Source organism: Poecilia latipinna, unplaced genomic scaffold (genome assembly GCF_001443285.1).
Source record: "Poecilia latipinna isolate Pla-1442-1.1 unplaced genomic scaffold, P_latipinna-1.0 Scaffold79, whole genome shotgun sequence".
NCBI lineage: Eukaryota > Metazoa > Chordata > Actinopteri > Cyprinodontiformes > Poeciliidae > Poecilia > Poecilia latipinna.
The window spans coordinates 322,673-348,814 of NW_015112695.1; the positions used below are offsets into that span (position 1 = coordinate 322,673).

Consider the following 26,142-nt stretch of genomic DNA (forward strand, 5'->3'; position numbering starts at 1 on the left):
GATTTCCTCTGAAGGGGCAGTATTGTGTCAAATTTACTTCTTTGAGCCAGCATCACAAACATATCTAGAGTGTTGCTTTGATTTTTTTTTTTTCATGCACGTCTGAGAGAAATCGTTTAATCTTCCACGGCAGCAGAAAACGAGCGGTGTGACCAAGCGCTGCCTTTTCGACGAAGCTCCTCCTCCAGAGCTGCAGCCTGCAGGCCGACCTTCCCCCTCACATAGCAGCCAGGGACGCCCGGTGCTCACTGGCGTTGAGAAAGACGATTTGGAGAGAACATTTAGTATGATTGTTGGACGTTACCAGACATTTTGTGTTAGGAGAGGGCGCATCGTAAGTGAAAACCGCTGTGGAGAAAAGCATTTTCTTACTTGATAAGCTTTATTCTCATTCACAACACCTGAGGCACGGTTTGGCTGGAAACTCTCTGCTTGAGGTTTCCATTAGAGTTATGACATAAACTATATTGTCTAGGCATCTCTCAGCACTGTTGTTTCTTCCCCTAAATCAAAGATTGTAGTTGTTTTTTAATCCTGGGGCAAAAAGAGTTTCCAGCGGCGAGACAGTTTTTTTTGTCACTAAGGAAAAATGCATTCCCTCCACCTGTTTACTTCTTTGGGTTTGTGTAGTAAAGGTGCAGATTATGTCCTGAGGAAGGGAAGGAGAACCACTTCCTTTCAACACATTTAAGCGAAGATTATGCTTTTTTTTTGTCAAGAACTGATTTTCTGTGATTACAGCTGAAAATTTCCAGGTGGTGCCACTAGAGACCCTATATCATCGTCATCAACATATGTGATTAAATTACTGTTTTGGTATTGACATCTCAAATGTCTGCCCATTTTTCTTTTTCTAAGTTGGGGTCTTTAGATTTTCTGGGCTTAAAATATTGTGTTATTTTTATTCTCCTTTTTTTTGGAAATGCATAAACAAACCTGAATTATCTTTCATAAACGCAGAAGATCCATACGGATGCGTATGGCATCCACATCTACTTTGGAGGTTGAAATAATTGTTTTAGTTTTGGATTATTGCCACAGTTGGTAGCTGGCCACTGTTGTTTCCCTCTTTCCCGGGAGAACTGCTCTAGCTATGAAGCCGGCCGTGCTCTGCATGCTAAACGCTTGCTGCCTGCCGCTGAAATGCTGCAATGTGGCAGGAAAATTACTGTTTGGAGACAAAAAAATGCTTTACCTTAACCTGCTGTCGAAGTTTAAATTAGGTCGTAAAACGTCATTTGAATCGAGCCGCCTAAAACGGGGATTTGTTTGATACTTAATTGGCTAAGATTTTTTCTTTGAAGTCTAAAAATGTCCTCTCCCTCAAGCTGAGGTTGATGTTGCACATCCTCTTTTCTCTTTACTTTTCCTTTTTCCTCATCTGTCAAATAACCATTTGGTTTCACATTTATCAAATCAAAACAGTTTATCTTAAATCTAACCCATCTCATGTTGTTGTCTTCTTGATCATTTTCATTTCTGCTTTTCGGCTCCCGTGTTTGCCTTCCACCGAAGTGCTGCGCAAGCTTTTCATTCACCTCTCGCCTGCATCTGCATCATGTGAGGCTTGTCGCAGGCACAAATGAGGAAACAAAATAAATGTCCTCTTGTGGCTATTTGGGTTTTTAGCCACATGCAAGCTATGGCTTTCATATTTTGTCGAACATTTTCAGCATGCATTGTTTATATGTAACGCGCTGAAATTGAAAGCAACAATTAAGAGGAAATAAAATTAAATAAAGAAAAGTTGAAAAGAGTTTATCAGACACAGTGATGTGGTGGTACTTGCCTCTCTTGCTTTAACAGCAAACATAATCAGAACTGCAATCACAACTACGACAAGAAGAATGAAGATGAATCATTAAAAAAGAACATTTTAGTTATAAAGACGAAGCTTTCATCTTGAACTCAGCTTTTCATTACAGAAATTACAGAAAAAAAAAATTCCTGGAATTATTTCGAGCCTGAAACTCTTAAGTGGCACGCCGTCGTCTTACCAAAGAGCAAAACATGATCTCAAAAGGACGTGAAAGACTCTTTGCTGTTTCGATGGTATACGGTGCATCCATCAGCTCCCAGGGAGGGTCTGTGGTTAAAGGTCACCATCACACAGCAGGGTTGTGCACACTGTTAGTGTTTTTGTCTCCTGCCAGGCCAGGGCCTCAGTGGATTGGCGGAGAGTCCCGGTGGGATCTCATCATCAAGGGTCAATGGCTGGGAGCGATTTTAGGGAGGCTGTGCTCAGTAACCAGAAAGCTGGACTCGCCGCTGTGTGTTTTGTCCTGTGGTGGTGAGTAACACCCCGGTTTGTTTTTTGTCTCCTTTAGATGGCAGTGCCATTTTCAAGGGCTGTTTTCACCGGCCAGACAATGTCACAGCAGCTCTTCCCTTCAGCGCTGTCATCCAAAACATGTCTGTGGACAAGTGTGTGGACATGTGCACAGAGAGGGTGAGTGGGTGTGTGTGTGTGTGTGTGTGTGCGTGTGTGTGCTTGTGTGCCTGTCCTCGCTGTCATAATGCTGTTTGTTGTACCTCAGGAGAAATCGCTGGCAGCTCTGGCTGGAGAGCGATGTTACTGCGGCTTCCCGACTCCTCTCTTCTCCCTTCATGAGCTGGAGGACGAGGACATGTGTCTCTACCGGTGCCCCGGAGAGGAGTTTGAGAGCTGTGGAAATGACAACTTCTTTGTGGTGTACCAGACACAGGTTCAAGGTAGAGTTTGGTGTCTCTTGACTGCAGCCACTAGCAGTTTGTAGTGCAAAGACGAGAACAGAGGATTGTCGGCGAAGAAGAGGTGTTCGCCACATCCTGTGCGGACTTTCAACTCTTGGTATTTTTGTCAAGCTAACAGTTTGACTGCTTTTAATGCATGAGGTCAGAATAACGCAGTGCCTGCAGCTTTACACAGAGTCTTATTTTAATTGAATAGAACATTTTCTGACTTAGATTATAATTCAAGTTTGCAAAAGATTATGATATGGTACCTTTTATCATGCTACAAGGAGATTTAGACATAGTTTTCATTTCTTTTTGCAAATAAGTCTGTCATGCATTTGTATTCACTCCTCCTTTAGTTTGACACCCCTAAAAAAATTCCTAGAAAATCTCACAGTGCACTGGTGTCTATCATCCGACAACAGAGTACAGCACAATGTACCAAGACAAGACTCTCCACTTAAAAGGAAAAGCTAAGCAAAGAGATTTTTAATCACAGCAACATTCTGGAGGAGCTGCAGAAACCTGTGGCTCCTGTGAGACAAAAGATTAGCCTTTCTGGAATACGGGAAAGAAGAGAGATGTTTTTAAAACGAGGCTATAGTCACAGCAAGCATGTGGAAGAAGGTGTTTGATCAAAAGAGACCAAAATTGAAGATGCAAAATGATCTGTGGTGGAAAACTAGCTCTGCACTTTTTCATGAATACTCCTTCTCCCACTGCGAAACACAGTGGCAGCGTCATGCTGTGGGCGTGCTTTGCCTTTGAAGGCATAGAGAAACCAGTCAGTGTTGACATGAATGTAGATGATCCTAAATACTGCATAGTGTAATCTTTGAAAAATCCTGTTAGAGGCAGCAAACGACTTGAGACTGAAGTGGAGGTTTCCCTCCTGTAAGAAAACAGTCTTAAACATAAAGCCAGAGGTGCAATTAAAAGCTTTAGATCAAACATATATATGTGCATTCAAGGCTCAAACTTAAATCCAATGAAGAATTTTTGTCTTTAGATGTGCAAACCTTGTAGACACACCTGAAAGATGTGCAGTTGTAACTGAATCTTCTTTTATTTGCAAACATTTTGCCACTTTGCAATAAGGCTCTGTTTGTCCATTGCAAAGAAAATCACATTTATTACTTTTGAATACTTTTGCAAAACACCACATATTTGTGTAAAATAAAGTCATTTTTCTAACACAGTTCAGTGTTATTTCTGCTCAGGGTTACTTAAGAGGCCTCCCTTGAACTGGCGTTCTGGAATCTTTTCTATCTGCCTGTTGTCATGTGTATCAACACACACACACACACACAATGACACTGATAAATGGCGCTACGTGGCAAAAATTGTGTTCTCATGTGGCTTTTTCTTCTGAAACATTCAATTTTGACTTTGAGCATACTTCACAAAGAGACAAAAGAAAATATGATGGTGAAAATAGAAATGTTTTGTAGTTGCTAGAAAACAAATAAAGGGAAAAAGCTAAAAGTTAACTGGCGGACATTGTATGTATTATAATTCAGTTTTGTTTGGTAAGTCAATTTGAATCAAGGCCTTTGCAGCAACAACCTCAAAACTGATCAATGTTAAATAATAATGCAGGAACAGACAGGAAAAAATAGAAACGATTATTTATGAAATCCAGTGTTGCAGAATTTTCCCTGCTTACGGCATCAGACTTCTGACCTCTGACTTTTTTGCTTTGCTGGAGGGTGAATATTCACTGACTCATTGCTTTGTTATTATATGTTGGTGTGTTACCAAGCCTACATCTTATTCCTCAACGCTTCAATCTGTAAATCCACTTATTTAAAAAATCTTTTTGTGGCAAGCAAGATCATGAATCACATAAAGCAAAAGAAACATTAAAATGCAAAATAAAAACAAATAAACTGGCGAGAAAGAAAACGAAGGAAAGTAAGATATGACCTTCATGGAAAAGCTGCATCAGTCCTAAAAGCATCTCTACCTCTCTAGTTTTCTTGTAGAGCTGAAGTGCATTGAGTTTATTTAATCTCTGACCTTATGTTTTTGGGACTAAAACAAAGATCTTCTATGAGATATGTACTCTCTCACACTGTGGCCTATGAGTGCCACAGAAAAATAAAGTTGAATTTATGTTTGTATAGCATAATAATCTGTTAAAACACTGTAATCTGTAACCAACAATTCAGCCCTGAAGAACCTCACACAATCTTTATTTGATCAGATTAAGAAATACCAAATGACACAAACTTGACCACAGATCAACCAATTAACCACAGTACCAGATTATGCCACCCGTTTCTGTATCAGCCAGTATTTTGAGGGTGAACTGCATCAAACCCAGCCATGAAACGTAATAAAATAAATAAAGGCAAATGCATGAAAAGTGTTGTTCAAACAAGTGTCATTAAAACTTTTATTAATGCAGACTCAGTGCAATGGCCTGACTAACAACTTGACCAGAATGGATTTGTTGATAAACTGCCTTTACAAAGATCTTTGCTGAAAATGTTAGTTTGTGTTAGAGCTTGTAATAATCTAATATTGAGGCATCAGATTAGGCTTCCTTAACCCTCTTGCGGTCTTAAGAGACAGGGTCATTTAGACTCCACAAGGTTTTTTCTCTGTGCGCGGTCTGGCCTTGACCCCGTGAGCGCTTTTACAAGTATTTTTTGTTGTTGCTGTTTGTTCCGGGAACTGACAGTCTGATGGCACAACTCCCCCGCTTCCCTGCTGTCTGTGACATTTTCTGCTCTCCTCCTGAGCGTCATGCTAAGACCACAGGAGGGTTAAAATAGGGTCTAAGACAAATTATCAAATTAAAAGAGAAGAATTTTAGTCCATTCACCATTCAGGAAGAAATGTATTCTTAATATGAACTGTGATTTAAAAAAATAATCATATCAGAAACGAAACCCAGTATTTATATCATTAAAATTAATTATGAAATAATTAATCTGTGTCCTGCATAACTGTTCCAATTTTCCTGAGTGGACCAGATTTGTGTGCTTCTGTAAAATGCAATTCTTCCTGTTTTTTTTGTGAAAAGTGATAGAAGGATGGAGAAGCATTTTGTAAACAAGTTCCTTATATTTCTTTGCCTACCAGTGTTTGTCTGTGGGTTGACTGTGTTGTTGAGGCAGTGTTTTCTTAGGACAGCAGACAGCTGTGGCTTAGATAAGCAGAAATGCTGTTCAGTAAGCAAAGCAGAATATTAAATGTGAAGACGGAAGGACAAAAAAAGCTGAAGTTAAATGTGAAGCCTTAGGAAGTTGATACTTCATCCCCTGCTTCAAATCCAACATTTATCGTAACTCAAGTGTAATTACACCAAAACATCACTTGGCACTATTAGAGAGAATAACACCCACACACAAATGAAAAATATCACCACTTTGACCTTCTCTAAAATGGCTGGTTGTGGTTTTATTGTGTTAATGAGCAATAATTGACCGTTAGAAACTATTTTAGCTCGTGTCTCTCAATAAATCTAGATAATGCATCAGTGTTTTTGTACAACAAATGATTAATTTGTCTTGTTTACTCTGTGCTCTCAGATAATCGCTGCATGGACCGACGCTTCCTTTCTGCTCGCACTAAGCAGCTGGTGGCGCTCGCCAGTTTCCCAGGCGCCGGCAACACCTGGGCGCGCCACCTCATAGAGCTCGCCACCGGCTTCTACACGGGCAGCTATTACTTTGACGGTTCCCTTTACAACAAAGGTACAACTCAGCATGTGATATTATAATGTAAAGCTCTACTTTTGGGTGTCTCATGCATTTTGTTGTTGGTTTTCATCGTTTCACAGGCTTTAAAGGGGAACGCGACCACTGGCGGAGCGGGAGGACGATCTGCATTAAGACGCACGAGAGCGGCAAGAAGGAGATCGAAGCCTTTGATTCGAGCATCCTCATGATCCGAAACCCCTACAAAGCCTTAATGGCAGAATTTAACCGCAAATATGGCGGGCATGTTGGGTTTGCCTCACAGGCCCACTGGAAGGGAAAAGGTAAGCTACCGAAAACTGAGGTTAATATTAATAATTTACCGAGTCTATGAATAGATACGAGAGAAACTGCGGGTGTGAGCTTTGTGTTTTTTTTGTTTTTTTTTTCCATGAAGATGGTAGAATAGCAAAGAGGTTAAATTATGATTCATGATGACGCAGTGTGGTGAAGAAATTAGGGAAATGTGGGTCAAACCCAAGACAAAGGTTGTTTTTTTTTTAATCTAAGGTTGTTGCTAAAACATGCACATGATTTTTACCTTTTAGAGAAATGAAACAACCAACCAGAAAGCCACAGTTTTTGTCAGTGTTTGGTCATCAATTCACCACCATTCATGTTTTGTAGACTCTTGGGGTTGTTTTACATTTGAATGCCCACTACATGTATGAAAAAAAACTGCATAAAGCTAAAAAAACGTTTTAGATACCCTTAAAGGTGAGACATGTGGCAGTAACATTTACTGAGATCTTGCTGTATCAGCTCGTCTGTGTTCCCATTATGTCAGTAACATAACTGGAACTGAAAATAACTCATGTTTCTTGGTCTGATCAAATATCAATTTACAGGAATCTCCTGACTAGTGATCCTGAGAAAATGTTTCTGTGTGAACTTGTTTTACCGATTTGAACTGGTCAAATTTGTTGCTCAGTGTTCATCGAAACTTTTCTGGGGAGTCATTTGAGTTCACTTGTCAGCAAAATCCTTATGCCCAGTCACCAAAAATTACCTGACTCATCCCCCCCAAAAAACCTGCTGATTTTTGACAAAGTAGACATGTAATTCTGTAACTTTACACAACTTATCTGCTCCATGCAATTAAAAAAAATCTTCTGCTACTTGAATCTCTTGTGTTGAAGCAGGACACATTGAATTAATGCAGTTTGGTTTAGCTTATTTCACACCCTTGGTTTAGCTTATTCCGCAAGAGAGCACTAAAGGCTGCCTCAGCTCAATAAAATACAACAGCTGCATTGAAGCTGTCACTTTTAGGGTCCACACAAATGAAAAAATTCCCACTATAATGAACTCATCACTTCATTTTTTTTTTTAAAGAATGGCCCAGTCAAAGCCCACACCAAATCCAATTGAAAATCTGTGACCATTTTTTTTTGCGGGGGGGAGGGAAGAAAAATGCAAAAATAAATAAATAGAATAAAATAAATAATGTATCATTGGGCTTCTGCTTCATATTCGAGCACTGCTTTGTGTTGTTCTGTCACATCTAGTCACATTTAAAACGTTGAAGTTTGTGGCTATGACTTTACAAATGGAATTTGAATATTTTTTTTTTGGTAGACTCTGGAAAGTTGTATTTATACATCACAAGCAGAAAGAACCCCACAGAAAACCTTCATGAGTCTCTGTGCATTTTGAAACAGCATAATAACGACTCAGTACAGTCAAGTCAAGCCAACGCCCTGAGCCCCCGTCTCATTTATCATGACACAAGTTTACAAATTAAATTCATCACAATTTGCTTTGATATCCCTCATATTTCCTACATCGTGGGTGATGATCGTCTCTCCAGATCCACCCTCCCCGCTGCGTCTCCGTAACCATGACAGCTGGTTTTGTCTCACTTATGTGCCGTCTCTTCAGCTTTTTGTGAGGTTCAATTGATTTTCCAGAGGCTGGAGAGTTGCCTACCCAGCAGTTGTCTCTCTTTGTCAGAGCATCAGCACATTTGGCCTGCCATTCCCAATGAGCGTTTCCTCCTTTAGTTGTTGGGCAAATCATGCAGTGACATCAGTACACAGAAAGTTTTTTTCTTTGACAGCTGCCAGTTCAAATAGAGAGAATGACTCCAGTCAGAGTGTCGGCATGAGACTGTGTGCAGAGCCGTGTCTGATTTGATACGCTCGTCTGAGGCCCACAGTGAGGCGGGTTCAGATGAAGTTACTGACATTGATTCACTTCATCTTGACCTCATAAAGTCAGTAACTTATGAGCATGGAGCAGTTTAGTTCGAAAGCCGTGTCTTACAAATCACACCGACTTATTTCCCTTGTTTGGTGTTTAATTCTCTTCAGTAGTCTAATTTCGACAGCCTGCTTTTTACACCAAAGGCATTGGTATCCTTTCACCTTTTTTCACCGTTGTTCACTGAAAATATACCTTGTATACAAGGCTTTATACTTTTTGTATCATGCATTTCCGTTCCCTCTACCCTGCTGCCCCCAAATAAAGCAGAATGCAACATTTGTTCTGCCTTTCAAACACTGTGAAGTGGAAAGTCGGGAGGCAGCATCATGCTTTGATTCTGCTCGTGTTGCAGCTGCCGTCGCAGGCAACGTTGGTTCCACAAATATTGATCCAGGAGCGTTGCCATATAATTTTCCTTCCACTTGACAACTCTGCGTACTTTGTGTTGGTCCGTCATATAAAATCTCAGTAAAACACGTCGACGTTTTTAGAGGTAATGTGACAAACTGTAAAGGTTTTCAAGGGGTTGGATGTTTTTGCAAGGGCTCTATAAACAGGATATTCACAGGAAAAGTTAAATTTATTTTGGTGGTCTTGTATTTTCAGCTCTGGTTTCTCTTGAAAAAGGAAAACACAATAAAAAAAGAAAACAGAACCAGTATGGTCCTGTGGTTCCTAAGTTCCTCATATTCACACTTTAAATGGCTTTACTGAATACATTAAGTTGTCAGACGTATGCAATGCTCAGATGGAGGCTCAGAGTTTGTCCAGTTTCTGTTTTTTTTTTTTTTTAACCAAACTTTCTCATTGCAAGCAGATGGAATAAGAATATTTTGTCTTCTTATTCCAGGAAAAACTCGTGTGGTGGTGGTTCAGGAGTGGTTTAACACAGGAACTGACTTCATTTCTTTTCAACATTATATTTAAAGAAGCATAGGAGGATGATGAAGAAGCGCTCCTTGAGACAGAGGTTAGGGAGAGGAGACCTTCAGCTCACAATGAAGGAAACAATGACCTCATAAATTATCCTGATGAATCTGGATTCAGTAGCTCTCTTTAGTTTCTCTTTTCATAGTGTTTCATCCTTTTATATTACAAGTAGACACAACTTAAAGGATTCATCTCTCCATGAAAAGAAGGTTTATGAAAGCCTGCAAAGTGTAGCTCAACATAAACCAGAAACAATTTGGAGGGAAAAACAAAAAGTAGCAACATTGCTTATTTCTGAATAAAAATTATGTTCATTATTCAGACTTCATACTCCAACCAGAACAACTCCATCTCACCCTCTTGTCTTCTTCATGTTTAAACATTTTTATTTCTGCAGTAATTGTTCCCCTTTTTTGGAGCTGAGCTTCCTCTTTAACCATCTGACCGGAAATTCATGAGACTCAAAGATCTCAAGAATGTCATCAAGGACTAGAAATGAAGACACATAATTAAAAAAAAAAAATCTAATTTTGTTTGTTATTGTAAATCTAACAGAGTAGAAAAAGACGAACAAAAATATACTAAAAAAAAAACTGAAAAAAATTGCTGATTACCCCAACGTTTGCCTGGGTTACATCTTATTTCTTAGTTCCATCTCCAAATTTTTTTTTTTACGTTTTAAATTGAAGTCATTTTCTAGGTTTTAAATTAATGCTTGGTCATCATTTATACACTTTGACAAAAAAGAAAAATTTAACCCTCCTATTGCAATATTAAAGTTGCCCCCGTCATTGGTTTTGGGACATCTCTGCAGACTCAGCAGGCTTTAAACTTTAATGTCAGCCTCTCAGCAGCAGCAGCGATTCACTCTGATGCGGCACACGGCTCCTGCCAGCTTCTGCTTTATGCATTACTGTTGAGTAAAAGTTGCAGGCGAGGTTTTTCAGTGAAGTTCAGCTGCAGTTTGACTGATGACTGAAATGTCTACTTGAGACTTCAGGAACTACTTTGCACACCCTGCCCAAAAATTGCACCAGACCTGAGAGTTTAAACCACACCATTATCTTGCCCTAATCTCCTCATTTCCCCTTTTACTCACACACTCTTCCAGGTTAAGTAAAGGGTACAATCTGATAAAGCAACTGTGGAAAACCAAAAACTGTGAAATAGTGCAAAGGGAAGAATATTTTAAAATCAAATCATCACTGCCCGGCTATAGTTACAGCTGCACCTCAACAAATCGTAAGACACGTGAAATTTGCTTTCATCTAAAAGGAGAACTTTGAATCATTGAGCAACAGTCCAGACAGTCTACCTGTTTTTTCTTCTCGTAAACTAAACATGTTTTGTGGGTTACGCTTCTGTTATCATTCATAATACTTCTACAAAGACATAATTATTGGTCTAATTAAATATAAATTTTTTTCTGAGAAACTGAAGTTTGGGTTTCAGCTTTAAGCTACAGTCATCAAATCATAAATCTCATTTATACTACACTGAAAGGTTTGTCACGGCAACGTTTCAGATTAATGTTATATTCTTTTACGTTTCATTGACGTTCACAGCCTGTTTATCCGCTTTGTCTTGCAGAGTGGCCTGAGTTTGTGAAGAACTATGCCCCTTGGTGGGCTTCTCACACTTTGGACTGGCTGACGTACGGGAAGAATGTCCATGTGGTTCACTTTGAGGAGCTGAAGAGGGACCTTTTCTCTCACCTCAAGGGGATGGTCCAGTTCCTGGGCTTGAAAGTCTCAGAGGACCGGCTGCTCTGCGTCGAGGGCCAGAAGGACGGAAACTTCAAGCGATCGGGACTGCGGAAGCTCGAGTACGACCCGTACACTCCGGATATGCGAGCGAACATTGACGAGCTGATCAGGACCGTAGACTCTGCTCTGAAGAAAAGGAACATGTCCGGAGTTCCTGCAGAATATATGCCAAGATGATAAATGTGAATCGTTTTTAGTTTCTTTTCCCTCCCGTTAAGTGGAGGTCTCTATTAACAGACTCTGAAACACGTTTTTTTTGTTTTGTTTTTTTTCTCAGATTGCAAGGCTTAAATAGATTTTCTTTTTTTCCCCAAGACGTTTTTCTGGATTAGGTGGTGATGACACATCTGCTTCTGTATTTATTGTTTCTGATCCTCTGTTTTTGATTTCCAGTTGAATTGTTTTGCAAGAGTTATTAATCCAGACGACTTCTTTTATTTTCTGGGGAATATTTGTGTTTTCCTTTATGAAAACCACTTTATTCACTGCTCTATGCACATGTGCTCTGCAGGCATGTCCACATGCCTTAATACAGTGTTTCCCAACCCTGGTCCTCAAGGCACACTGTCGTTTTCCTGCTTTAATGTGCCCGACTCAACTGATTGCAGTTCAGCAAACACCTGTTAATCAGTCATCGATTGAAACCAGCTGGTCTGAAGCAAGGAAATACCTAAAACATGCAGGGCAGTGTACCTGGAGGACCAGGGTTGGGAAACACTGCCTTAATACTAAGAAGATAGAAAAGCTGTGACCTCAGTGCAGCTTCTCTTCCCAGCTGTTTCCCCGGTGATGATGTGTTTCCAGCAGCATTTGGCACAAGTCATAGAAAACAGCTTTGCAAAGAGTATTAAAAAGCCTCATTTGTACAAAACGAGTATTAAAGGAAAATCGACATTTTCAGTTGCTCTTTCACTAAAAACTCAGACATCTAGTCTGAGATATGACGACAATAGTTCATCTCCGTTTCATCTTGAACTTTTTAAGAACATTTCATTTGCTTTTAAAGTAGATCTGGAGTTTCTTTTCATTGATTAATGTCCTCCATGTTTATTTATGTCTGGTGTACGCTGCACAAGCTGAAAACATTGATTTTTGTTGGGTGGGATGGGGTTTCTGAACACTGGATGCAAAAAAAGGAAATCCAAATAGCACTGCACTGTGCAACACCTTCCCCAAAGATCACCTAAGTTATCACAGTCACCCTGTAGGCTGGAGATCATCTTTACATGCAAATGTTTTGTTTTTTTAAGGAAAGCTCTTAAAGCTGATTTCCACTTTATTACATTTTTTTAAAAAATTAGTCATTAGACATCAGTAGAGGTACTCTGGATTATTTGCCATATGTATACAAATAAATATTAACAAGAATCAAATGAAGAACACTGGCTACTGACTAATAGTCAAAAGACTTCACCTGACTTCCATTTTCAGTATATGACTATATTTTTATAGTACAGGATGATGACACTTCAGAAATATTTGTATGACTATGAAAAAGTGGGAGAAGCCGTTTCTCTTTTCATGCTTTAAAATGTTTGTGGGTTTGGCTTTCACTGACGAGCTGACACTTTCAGAGCAGGTGTCATATCCGAATGTATTTTCTATGAACTGAATGTAAGGCAAGAACACAGAATAAAGGAGTAAATTAAATAAACAGTGAAGATGGGCTGCAGTTTGTTTTTGTTTTTTTCTCCCAGAGTTTCTAAAGCAAGTATTTTTCTAAGTGGCATTTAAACTTATCGGCAAAATGTGAAGGGTTTGTTACATCTTAGTGCTTCCAAGCCACCTAAAAGAAGAAAAAATAAATGTTATATTTGACTGCATTTGTTCAGGAAGGAAAAACTCACAATTATAAACACAAAATTAACACAACCACAAGCTTTTTCGAGGGTTTTTTTTGTAGGATCTTGGTATAAAAAGCTGTTCATGTAGATGCACATGTCAAACTCTCTGCAATAAAATAAAGAGAAATGAGTTCACATAAAAAAATGACAACTGGAGGTTCAGAATATTCTAGAAAGACATTGAGACTGGAACAATAAATTATCTCAAAAACCACTATTCTTTCCTGCTGCATTACTATAAAAAGCTGCCTCTTGGCTGTTTTTCTAAAAAAAATGGTCTCCTAACCTTCCTGATCATAAATTACATCAAAGTTTTTTGTTGTCACATAAGATGGAAAGATGTTGCTAAGCGTCGTCACTTTGTCGTAGCCTAACAAAGCACAACTTCACGCTAACACTTAATAGACCGCAGAAAGATTTAATCTTATTTCACAAACTGAGCATGAACTGGAACAAATTAGCAGCTAAAATTTTCATGTTAATTAAACTAATAACAGTAAAATGCATTTTTATGTTAATATAAACACCCTGAAGCCTTTTGTTGTGAACTTTCATGCATACAGTCGCTTTATTTTAATCACAGGGAAACAAGCACTGGGTTGTCTGAACAGTGGATTCATCACAATTTTAGATTAAATTTGGATAAGCATGATCCTGAATAATAATAAAAAAAACGTCACTAAATACTCTGCTGTATTTATCAGACTGATTTGACTCAAAGTAACCAAATGTGAGACGAGAGAAGCAGAGTAAAACTCACAAACTGCACAGCGAAGAGGAACTGAAGAGATGTCTGTTCCTGTTGTTCAGGAAGAACATTTGCAGATGGTTATATTGTAATATTAGCGGTCACAACGTGTCAGAATGATATCCTCTACTTAACTCCTTTCAAAAGTAGCCCAGGGTGTTCAAACAACACAAACAGATATTTCTGGGGCATTAAATTTGTGCAAATGAATAGAACTTGGTTTATTTAATAGTGCAGTGGTGCTGTGGTTTAACTCATACCACAGTGCCACTTATTCCCATGACAGTGAGGTTTGTTGGCTTGTTGGCATTCACAAAGACACGTCCCATTTCCTTCATCACCTTTTCCCGTCATCTTGCTTTTGCCTCCTGTTGTTGGGTGCTGTTCTTGTCGTCACAGTTGAGATGTGATAAACCGAACAATCCAATCAGCACACAGAGGAAAGTCGTTTCTTTGCCAAATGGCTGGAGTCTATCTCACCAAATTCTGACATTCACTGCAATGTGCTGCACAAAAGGAGTTCAGAGAGCCTTTCATGGATGACAATTGTTTCTGCTATTTGCAAATAGCAAACATTTGCTGGATGTGATGCTTGACAGGATGTTTGAAAGCAAACACACAAGTATTTAGCTGTATTTGAGAGGTCGAGCAAAGTTCTCTGTGCAGTTAGAGTTCAGGAGATCTTTGCTCCAGGTGTTTACAACTCTGAGCTTCGATCAGGAGTGACCTGAAGAAGCTCTCCCATCAGTGTACCATCTGACATTGTTTAAAACATTCCCACTGGATCCTGCTGGATATTTGACCTGAACAACAAAACAAGATATCAGTGCCTTGCCAAATACTGTATAAGGCTGAAGAGCACTTCACCTGCACTTGATTTGTGACTTTCAAACAGATTAGCACTAACTCCTTATTACATGAGATAAAGATTGTTAGTGGGACTCAAGTTTAGCAACACAAGTCCAAGTTAAGTTTGGATTTGTGTTGGTGTTTAGACCACGAATTTGAGCTGACTCTCAAATATTTGGGACTTCGATGTTACTCAGTTACAAGCCTACGATTTGTATTTCCTTCTCTGCTATGTGCACTCCATAAAGTCAAAAAAGAGGAACAAGTAGAAGTGCAGAAAAACAATAAAAAAATGTGAGTCAATAATGTAAACTGTAAAGAAAGAAATTATCCTTTGATACTTAATTTGGAAGTTGTGCCAGATGAAGAATAGATATAGTTTCATTCATAAAAGAGTTCTGCAACAGAACAGGAATCCAGTCATAATCTGATCATGTGCCAATCACATAGCAATAAACGCAACATAAAAATATAAACTTCTCAGTTTTAAACAGCCTGAGAAACAAGGGATGGTGATAAATTACAGATTTATTTGTTTGGAGTTGATTTAACCAAATCCAGAACAAAGATCCACCGTGTATTTTGTGAACTGATGGACTCAAAGCTAGTGTGAGAGACAAAGTAACAAGGTAAAGTTCAACTGCAAGAGGAACTAAAGAGCTGCTTCTTCCTGTTCGTAAAGAACGTTCACACATTTTTACAGCATCTCTATTAAAAAAAAAGTTGAAACGTGCAGCCATATTCAGTAAAAAGGAATATGCATTTCAATTAGAAACCTTGGTCAGAAGTACTATTTGGCTTTTTAGCAGGTACTAAACATACCTTTCATTAAGCCCACATTTCTGTATTAAAAATGTTTCTTTTATTGATCTGATGTTATATTTTAATCTTAAATGTTTTTAATAGTTTTAGGTGGACAATCATTCTTAGCAGCACTAGCGAAGTGAATTCTTCCAAAGTGTTGGGGATGAGAGTCAGCTGGGGAGAGACTTTGGCTTTCAATGCAAGAGTAGGGCATATATCTATTTTGACTGGATCTCTATCAATCTTTAAAATAATGAAATACTTGTCACATGTCCCATAGTAGCTCAAGAAATATAGAATGTTGTCTAAAATGCACAATGGTAGCATTAGTATGCTTAGCTGCAACATTCCCGTTTTATCATCTTGGGCGATATTATAAATCCTACCATTTTGTAACTTCTGTCACTTGGTTTAGGACAATTCATGCAGTATTTGAAATGAATACTCTGATTTGATTGAAAAAGATCCATCTGTGAGTGGCTGGTGGTGTGGTTAAATTACATGTGCTTTGTTAAAGCAAATACAAGGCCAAACTTGTACTCAGAATGCACAGAGCAAGAGAGCTGGAGCAGAGCTCACACTAGGACACACAGCGAGTGAGTGTAAGATTTAAATGCACACGCCACAAATTATGATTTGTTTACATAGATATGTGTGCTCACATCAGTTTTATATTCCTGCTCAAATATGAAATGTCTTCAGCAAGGTTGTGGGAAAAGTGAGGGCGTTAAACCAGTTTCTAATATGGGTGACATGGGCAACCACCCAGGGCGACATGTTGTGGGAAGTGGCATGAGGTACCCTCCCCCCAGATCCCATGTTGTCAAACCTCCAACCCCCAACCCTCACCCATTCACACTCTCACAAGTGGAGGAGGATCTGAATGTCAACCACAATGATTGTGTCACCACTTTTTTTTTTTTTTTTACCTGTGTATCAAAGCTGCCGTAATTTTTTTTATATTATTTCTGATAGATTTTACACCTTACTTTAAATGCCTGGAGGAACCGACTGCTAAATGCTTCCCTCACATCAGATGCAAACTGGATGACAAAAGCTTCACATTGTGTTCATTGTCGCTGCGCTTTTTCTGTATGTTTACAGACCCATCATGTTTTTACCACAGGACCGATTCAGGTACCGGTAACATAACACATCATCAAAACCACAACTCCCCACCCCCCGTCTGCAACTTCATGCCAGGACAGGGGCTGGAAAGGTGGTTCACCCAGGGCGCCAAAAGGGCCATTTTAACCATTTTATGAGAAAACGTGTGGGTGTTTTAACACCCACATCCCGCATGCGTTTGAAGCCCATGATTAGCAGAACTTGAAATGTCATTCTGTGAGTAATTAATCCATACAACGTGAAATAATTTAACTTTTCAATAACATGTTTTCTAGGTTACTAATAATTATTGTATTTGTGTATTTAGAGAGCTCTGTTAAGATATTCTTTAAACAAATTGTAATACTTTCAAATGTGTGCACCATATTCTTGTTTTTCTATTTGTTAAAGAACCAATGGGGCTTAAATAATGGATTCCTCCAAATACACATTTCAGCCGATTCATCTTAGGTTTTCCCCATTCAAGAGGAAAATTGTTGTTCAGTTAGTAATTTCTTTGTGTTTTTGAGAATATACTAGCCTTCTCAAATATAGATAAAATAATGACTAAAACAGATTGTAGAGCAACAAAATGAGCAGATTCAGTTTTTTTATTGAACAAATGACAAGATTTTATACATCAAATTACATATGTACACATTTCCTTACATGACTTGTTTTAATAGTCTTTATTAACACATTTTCAAGAAAGTGTGCAGCAAGAGATGACAACTCCACTCACTTCTGGTAAAAGCAGTTCAGAGTATCCAGGGGACAACGATATTTTCATACACTATCTTGTTCCGTTGAACACTAAAGAGTGAAATCCGGGTTGTTTTCTGTGTTTGTTACTCTATCCACATACCTCTTTTTTCAAGGTAGGGCTATTCTGGTCCAATCTTATCACCTATGTTACTGTGGTCAACTTTGTTGCTGTTATTACAAGTTTCTCACATGGTACTCTGAACAATCAATTCAACCAATCTGGATTCAGCAGAGTCCAAAGCCAGTAAATGTTTCTGCTAATTGCAAATAGCAAACCTTTGGTGGATGTAATGCTTGAGCGCATACTTGACCGTAAATATACAAGGTTTTGGCTTTGGATGAGTGTATTGTTTGTTTTTGTATATAAAATACAATTGATTTTATAAATCTTGATCTTATTTAACACTTAAAACCATGACATTTACATCACTTAAATGATTGTTTTTGTAGTAAACAAATTTGATTTCAATATACAATTCATGAAGTATACTCACTGTCAAAATATATTTCTAGACATTTTATTTATTTATTTATTTATTGCTTCATATAAACGTCCTCAGCTCTAAATGTGCGTGGAAGCTCTGCCGTCCATGGAGCTGGACCTGGACAGGTATCGACTGGTAGTGCGTCCTTCATCAGCCATTGCGTTCTCCATCTTTGAAAGCAAAGAGCTCTTCAGCTTCTTCTGGAAGTCGTTTCCCATGAAGACGTACAGCAATGGATTGAGAAAACTGTTTGCTGATGCTAAAATGACACCCATTTGAATTCCAGTAGTTAAAACGTTGAGGTCGTATTGGCGGTGGTTCAGCTCCATCAGGACAAACACGTGGTAGGGCAGCCAGCACACGAAAAATGCAACAATGAGAGCAGTCATTACTTTGAAGGGTTTGGAGGACTTTGCCATCCTGTTGTTTTGAAGTTTGAAGATGATGATGGAGTAACAGATGATAATGATGGTGAATGGAACCACGAAACCCACAATGAAGCGGGTCACAACAGTAATCATGTGAGTAGATGTTGTGTCGTAATTAGTGTAGCAGGACTGAGATCCATCAGAATTCGTGTGGACCTGACGATAGATCAATGAGGGAATGGACATTCCGGCGGCGAGAAGCCAAGCAAAAACAACCACGGCGGATGCCTTTTGAACAGAGCGGTGGTTCTGGGCCCAAACTGGAAACATGACGGACACACAGCGGTCCATGCTGATGATGATGAGGAGGAAGATGCTGCTGAACATGTTGATGAACAACGCTGCAGAGGTGAACTTGCACATGAAGGAACCAAAGAACCACTCTTTCATTGCTATACTGACGATGTTAAATGGCAGAAAAGCACAGAATAAAAAGTCGGACATGGCGAGGCTCAGGTACCAAGTGGTGTTCACGGTCTTCCTCATCTTAAAGCCAGAGATCCAGATGACCAGCATGTTCCCAAAAAAGCCCAGCAGGAAAATTACCACATTGATTACAGTCAGAAGCATGCACGTGCCTTCCTTCAGACAACTTTCTTTGTGTTGTGAAACTGTTCCTTCAGCTGTCGTGATGTTGTCCATATTTGAGTAGTTGTAATCTGTGAAGTCCTCATAATCCATGAATTCCATTTTACCTTCCAGAAGAAAGATTAAATTTCTGTCAGACATTATTGATTACAAATAAAAAATAAATAAATAATCAATTACGGTTGATTTTAAAATGAAAGCTAAAAAACATCAGAATTGTAAAAATAAATACCTTTTGCTTGGTCTCAAATTGTCTGCCGTCTTTTTGTGGTGGTTTGTTCTGAGCTGAGCACCGACTGAGCTGCTCCGTTTCTCTCAGATGCTTTAGAAACCACATATATGATCAGCTGACATGGGGAGGTTTCTCAACACTTCCATCCCCTACGAAACTTCAGTACTGCATTCTGAGCTCTTACTTTTAAAGATCGGAGATATTTTGTGCTTGTTTGTAAGTGATCTGTTTGATCTTTTCACATTGTTCATTTTGTTTCCAGAGGAATATTCCATTTTATTGTGTCAACAACATTTATTATACATTTATTTAGAGAGTTGTTCTCTAAACGTAATACCAGTAACCAAGACATTATTGTTTTATGAGCTTTACAGGCAGCTAATACTCTAGTGCGCAGGAGAAAAGAGAAGTAATGAAGCAATTAGACATGCGTGATTTAGCGAGTATATCTTGTGAATCGACTGTAATGTTTCTGAGAAATCTGTTGCTAGCAGTTGCCACATGTAGTGAAGAACAAAGTAAAACCCTAACTTTTGTTGCAGATGTTTGACTTAGTTCTCAAAAAAAAAAAAAAAAAGTAACAGCTGGAGTAAATACACCAGCTGTACTTACTGATTGACTGTGGTCACTGTGCTCAACAGAGGAAATAAAAACTGAGGTTTGTGCATGTGGTGTCCGGAATGGTTTGTGCTTTTTTTAAATTCATGCTGCTATCGCTGCGGCAATATTTGTATATTTTTTTTCGGGGAGAGGGGGGGGTCGGGGTTGAGACATTGTTTTTATACATATAACTGTAATTTATAAAATACTGATTGCAAACAATCATGTCAATTTTTTTATTTGCTTTAATTTAATCATTGACGGTATGATCTCAAAAGCCCTTTCGTTTTGCTTCATAAGCCTGGCGACAAACTATAGTGCAAACTTTAGAGGAAATACATTTTAAGCTGTGCTTAAAATTTATTTCTACAACTTTGAGTCATTTATCACATATTTAGTACAGTGGTGTGAAAAAGTGTTTGCCCCCTTCAGTGATTCAGAACATCAAACCAATTCAAATATTAGTCAAAAACAACTAATAAATTCTACATTTTGTTTCTAAAAGAAGGTGGTGTACTGGTTTACTAACTGGTTGCCGTCTAAGCTTAATAACTGGTTGCTGCACCATTTGCTGCAATAGCTTCAGTCAAGCTTTTGCAATACGTTGCAGAGTCTTTTTCTGTGGTGTGGAGTAATTTTAACCCACTCTTTGCAGAATTGTTATATTTCAGCCACACTGGAGGGTTTTCAAGCATGAAAGACAGGACTTCGACTACGCAACTCCAAAGTCTTCATTTTGTTTTTCTTAAGCCACTTAGAGGTGGAATTGCTATAATTTTCTCATAAAATGTTCAATTGGCACCAAACTTGGCATGATGGATCCTGCTTGGATGCCTGACGATCCTATGTCATCATAGTCTGACCTCACCTAAGCCCCGCCCCCTCAGAACAGGAAATGACATTTATTTTTACTTGGAAAGCTCCAACTCTGGCTCCCTTGACCTAATCAAGATGCTCTTGTGTCAGATGACTAATAAGTTGGTCTCGCTTGCTTAAGCGCCAAGAGTTTTGGTGGAGGGCGTAGCCATGGCAGCGCGGCGAAGTCACAGGTCATGCCACCGCCATACGTTTGGCTCTAGATTACACGTTTCAGCCCAGCTGCACCAAACTCACCAACATCGATCCTTGTCCACCCCCCGACAGGAATCCAGTGCAATAGTTGGTGGGCGTGGCCTAATTCCTCCACAGCGCCCCCTAGACTATTATAAAAAAATCTGCCCCAAGCCATGCTTTATCCCAGAATTCTGAAACTTGGTACACATGTGCATCTCGTCAGTTGCCTGGAGGAACCGACTGCTAAATGCTTCCCTCACATCAGATGCAAACTGGATGACAAAAGCTTCACATTGTGTTCATTGTCGCTGCGCTTTTTCTGTATGTTTACAGACCCATCATGTTTTTACCACAGGACCGATTCAGGTACCGGTAACATAACACATCATCAAAACCACAACTCCCCACCCCCCGTCTGCAACTTCATGCCAGGACAGGGGCTGGAAAGGTGGTTCACCCAGGGCGCCAAAAGGGCCATTTTAACCATTTTATGAGAAAACGTGTGGGGGTTTTAACACCCACATCCCGCCTGTGTTTGACGCTCATGATTAGCAGAACTTGAAATGTCATTCTGTGAGTAATTAATCCATACAACGTGAAATAATTTAACTTTTCAATAACATGTTTTCTAGGTTACTAATAATTATTGTATTTGTGTATTTAGAGAGCTCTGTTAAGATATTCTTTAAACAAATTGTAATACTTTCAAATGTGTGCACCATATTCTTGTTTTTCTATTTGTTAAAGAACCAATGGGGCTTAAATAATGGATTCCTCCAAATACACATTTCAGCCGATTCATCTTAGGTTTTCCCCATTCAAGAGGAAAATTGTTGTTCAGTTAGTAATTTCTTTGTGTTTGAGAATATACTAGCCTTCTTAAATATAGATAAAATAATGACTAAAACAGATTGTAGAGCAACAAAATGAGCAGATTCAGTTTTTTTATTGAACAAATGAAAATTTTATACATCAAATTACATATGTACACATTTCCTTACATGACTTGTTTTAATAGTCTTTATTAACACATTTTCAAGAAATTGTGCAGCAAGAGATGACAACTCCACTCACTTCTGGTAAAAGAAAATATAAATTCATGTCATGATTTGCAGGTGAAGTGGTGAGGAGAAATGCAGATGAGCCCAGGTTGTTATATTTAGAAGATGATATAATGATGAATTCAGGTAACCAACTCAAAGTCACAGGCAGCACTGGAAGTTGACAGACAACGAACGTATGACGAGGACCCAACAAGGAACAAAGACAACAGGTGGACTTAAATACACAGGGAGGGTAATCAGGGAACTAGACACAGCTGGGATCAATCAACTCATAGGGCAGAACAACACAGAGACTCATAGAACAAAACAATAAATAAATACACAGAAACACAGAACTCAACTATTCATGAAATATACTCACTGTCAAAATATTTTTCTAGACCTTTTATTTACTTATTTATTTATTTAGCTTCATACAAACGTTCACGCCTCTAAATGTGCCTGGAAGCTCTGCCGTCCATGGAGCTGGACCTGGACAGGTATCAACTGGTAGTGGGTCTTTCATCAGCCATTGCGTTCTCCATCTTTGAAATCAATGAGCTCTTCAGCTTCTTCTGGAAGTCTTTTCCCATGAAGATGTACAGTAATGGATTGAGGAAACTGTTTGCTGATGCTAAACTGCTAACCACTCGAATTCCAGTAGTTAAAACGTTGAGGTCGTATTGGCGGTGGTTCAGCTCCATCAGGACAAACACGTGGTAGGGCAGCCAGCACACGAAAAATGCAACAATGAGAGCAGTCGTTACTTTGAAGGGTTTGGAGGACTTTGCCATCCTGTTGTTTTGAAGTTTGAAGATGATGATGGAGTAACAGATGATAATGATGGTGAATGGAACCCCGAAACCCACAATGAAGCGGGTCACAACAGTAATCATGTGAGTAGATGTTGTGTCGTAATTAGTGTAGCAGGACTGAGATCCATCAGAATTCGTGTGGACCTGACGATAGATCAATGAGGGAATGGACATTCCGGCGGCGAGAAGCCAAGCAAAAACAACCACGGCTGATGCCTTTTGAACAGAGCGGTGGTTCTGGGCCCAAACTGGAAACATGACGGACACACAGCGGTCCATGCTGATTATGAGGAGGAGGAAGATGCTGCTGAACATGTTGATGGACAACGCTGCAGAGGTGAACTTGCACATGAAGGAACCAAAGAACCACTCTTTCATTGCTATATTGACAATGTTAAACGGCAGAAAAGCACAGAATAAAAAGTCGGACATGGCGAGGCTCAGGTACCAAGTGGTGTTCACGGTCTTCCTCATCTTAAAGCCAGAGATCCAGATGACCAGAATGTTCCCAAAAAAGCCCAGCAGGAAAATTACCACATTGATTACAGTCAGAAGCATGCACGTGCCTTCCTTCAGACAACTTTCTTTGTGTTGTGAAACTGTTCCTTCAGCTGTCGTGATGCTTGAGTAGTTGTAATGTGAGTATTCCACATAATCGACGTCATCCATTTTACCTTCCAGAAGAAAGATGAAATTTCTGAGACATTATTGATTACAAAACCGAAAAAAAATCCTTTGTTTTAGAAACTGCATATATGATCAGCTGACTTGGGGAGGTTTCTCAACACTTCCATCCCCTATGAAACTTCAGTACTGCATTCTGAGCTCTTACTTTTAAAGATTGGAGATATTTTGTGCTTGATTGTAAGTGATCTGTTTGATCTTTTCACATTGTTCATTTTGTTTCCAAAGGAATATTCCATTTTATTGTGCCAACGACATTTATTAGGCCCGAGCAGCAAAGCGCTGGTTAAGGCCTATTGTAATAGCAAGATTCCTTGATTATTATATTATTTTTGTCCCGTTACTTTACGCAGCTGTTTGGGGCCTTTAACATATTCAAAAACCCACAAAACTTGACCCACAATTGTCCCCCAACCAAAATTTTTGGATTCCGGTGGAATTGCAAGTGGGCATGGCCAAACTGCTCTACAGCGCCCCCTAACGTGAGTTTGGTGCCAATTGACCTTTTTATGAGAAAGTTAGCCTTTCGTTTGTTTTGGCGAGTACACCAAGTTCGCCTCTCTGCCACGCTCCCTGAACATATACGAAAAGTCAATTTTATTGATAACTTTTAAAGCCCCATGCCTTAACTGCATTCTGACCAAGAATGAAGCTGATAGATCAAATGCCTGAGGAGGAGTTCGTCAAAGTTCGACATGAGTAAAAATGAAAAATGACCAAAATTTCTCCTTTGACCCAAAATGGCTGCCTCCCTGTGCATTTTAGAGGGTACTTCCAAGAGACTTTTTTTCTTGAATCAGGGAGATCTACCTACGTACTGAGTTTCAGATCTCTACAACCTATGGTTTCCCCCAACTTGGCATGAGGGATCCTGGTTGGATGCCTGACGATTCTATGTCGTCATAGTCTGACCTCACCTAAGCCCCTCCCCTTCAAAACAGGAAGTGACTCTTTTTACTTGGAAAGCTCCAACTCTGGCTCTCTTGACCTAATCAAGATGATCTTGTGTCAGATAACTGATAACAAGTAGGTCTCACTTGCTTTAAAGCGCCAAGAGTTTTTAGTGGAGGGTGTGGCCATGGCAGCGCGTCGAAGTCACAGGTCAGCACAATCTTGAGGCATTGAAGGTCAAAAGTTATCAAAAGAATTTATCTATGTCAAAGCATGTGGACGTGGCCAAGCCTCAGATCTGGCCATTCTCCATGAAACTTCAAGGTGGAATAACTTCCCCTCATTAGTTCCCAGCTACACCAAACTCACTGAGATTGATCCTTGTCCAGCCCTCGACAGGACTGCAGTCCAATATTTGGAGGGCGTGGCCTAATTCTTCCACAACGCCCCCTAGAATTTTTTTAAAAAATCAGCCTCCAGCCATGCTTTATCCCGGAATTATGAATCTTGGTGCACATGTGTATCTTGTGAGGACCTACAAAAAAGTCTCTTGGAGCCATGCTCTAAACCCAACAGGAAGTCCACCATGTTGAATCAAAGCCGCCATTTTATTTTATTGATGTCGTATCTGAGTGAACTCGTCTTAGAGCTTTCGAGATCCAGGCTTCAAACTCAGACAGCACAGTCTTGAGGCACTGAGGGTCAAAAGTTATCAAAGAAATTTTTCTACATTAAAGCATGTAGGTGTGGTTAAGCCTCAAATCTGGCCATTCCCCATGAAACATCAAGATGGAATAACTTCCCCATATATGCTCCCAGCTGCATCAAACTTCATTTGTTTCATCACAGACCAGAGCTTATCACATTTAAATGGTCAATTGGTGACATCAGTTTAGCCCCACCCCCTCCCAACAGGAAGTCACCTGTTGGAAGGAGCAGTTAGAACAGTCTTTCTTTCTGTTGGAAGAAAGAAAGACTGCCCTAAATCATACATGCATCATCCTATTTGCAGTAAATATGTTAGGCTTGACTTTTGTTAGCCTCTAAAGAGCCCAATAGCTTGACATTGCAATTCAGATCGACTGCACTTGTGCGATGTCAGGGAGCGCTGCGGAAAATGTAGGTGTGTGTTGCCTGGCAGACGGAAACTGCGCGAGAGCGTCGGCAGTGGCGAGAGCGTTGCAGTGCTGGAACCCCACGGTGGCTAATAGGCCTTTGGCGCGCTTCGCTGTGAGAGCCTCCAATGCCGCTGCTGCTAGCAGTTGCCACATGCAGTGAAAAACAAAGTAAAACCCTAACTTTTGTTGCAGATGTTTGACTTAGTTCTCAAAAAAAAAATGTAACAGCTGGAGTAAATACGCCAGCTGTACTTACTGATTGACTGGTTGAGTGTGGTCGCTTTGCTCAACAGAGGAAATAAAAACTGAGGTTTCTGAATGTCTCCGGAACGGTTTGTGCTTTTTTTAAAATTCATGCTGCCATCACTGCAGCAATCTTTGACAGTTGCTTTTTGTTGTTTTTTTTGAGACATTGTTTTTATACGTTTCACTGTAATTCATAAAATGCTGATTGCAAACAATCATGTAGATTTTGTGTTTTATTTTCTTTAATTTAATCATTGACGGTATGATCTCAAAAGCCCTTTTGTTTTGCTTTATAAGCTTGGTGACAAACTACAATGCAAACTTTAGAAGAGAGGCTGTGCTTAAAACGTATTTCTACGACTTTATCTTGAGTCATTTATCACATATTTAGCACAGTGGTGTGAAAAAATGTTTGCCCCCTTCAGTGATTCAAAATGTCAAGCCAATTCAAATATTAGTCAAAAACAACTAAGAAATTCTAAATATTGTTTCTAAAAGAAGGTGGTGTGCTGGTTTACT

The 26,142-nt window shown here is 39.4% G+C and overlaps 3 protein-coding genes across 3 annotated transcripts in view; 1 reads left to right on the forward strand and 2 right to left on the reverse strand.

The window, feature by feature from the left end:
• wscd2 (WSC domain containing 2) overlaps window positions 1-12,988 on the forward strand; it is a 56,118-nt gene extending 43,130 nt beyond the window's left edge. Inside the window, exons 5-9 of the mRNA XM_015018594.1 lie at window positions 2,328-2,449; window positions 2,538-2,712; window positions 6,255-6,419; window positions 6,506-6,706; window positions 11,148-12,988. Coding sequence (XP_014874080.1) covers window positions 2,328-2,449; window positions 2,538-2,712; window positions 6,255-6,419; window positions 6,506-6,706; window positions 11,148-11,500 — 1,016 coding nt within the window. The 3' untranslated portion in view covers window positions 11,501-12,988. The remainder of the gene's footprint in view (window positions 1-2,327; window positions 2,450-2,537; window positions 2,713-6,254; window positions 6,420-6,505; window positions 6,707-11,147) is intronic.
• Window positions 12,989-17,270: 4,282 nt separating this feature from the next.
• On the reverse strand, window positions 17,271-19,277 carry LOC106937210 (chemokine-like receptor 1). Its single transcript, XM_015018614.1, has 2 exons — window positions 19,174-19,277; window positions 17,271-19,048 (listed from the first exon to the last, which is right to left on the reverse strand). Exon 2 carries the CDS (start codon window positions 19,041-19,043, stop codon window positions 18,003-18,005), a length of 1,041 nt encoding a protein of 346 aa, XP_014874100.1. The 5' UTR covers window positions 19,044-19,048; window positions 19,174-19,277; the 3' UTR covers window positions 17,271-18,002.
• A 2,986-nt stretch (window positions 19,278-22,263) lies between these two features.
• LOC106937202 (chemokine-like receptor 1) lies at window positions 22,264-25,764 on the reverse strand. Its single transcript, XM_015018603.1, has 2 exons — window positions 25,634-25,764; window positions 22,264-23,358 (listed from the first exon to the last, which is right to left on the reverse strand). The coding sequence occupies exons 1-2, from the start codon at window positions 25,731-25,733 to the stop codon at window positions 22,373-22,375; spliced, it is 1,086 nt and encodes a 361-aa protein (XP_014874089.1). The 5' UTR covers window positions 25,734-25,764; the 3' UTR covers window positions 22,264-22,372.
• Between the last annotated feature and the right edge of the window lie 378 nt (window positions 25,765-26,142).

Bases quoted from the DNA above. Each gene is read 5' to 3' on its own strand.
- LOC106937210 (XM_015018614.1), bottom strand. From the start codon at position 19,043: ATGGAATTCATGGATTATGAGGACTTCACAGATTACAACTACTCAAAT.
- LOC106937202 (XM_015018603.1), bottom strand. From the start codon at position 25,733: ATGAATTTTAAAAAAAGCACAAACCGTTCCGGAGACATTCAGAAACCT. The intron at 23,359-25,633 runs GTAAGTACAGCT...TTCTTCTGGAAG, and splicing joins CACACTCAACCAGTCAATCA to GTAAAATGGATGACGTCGAT.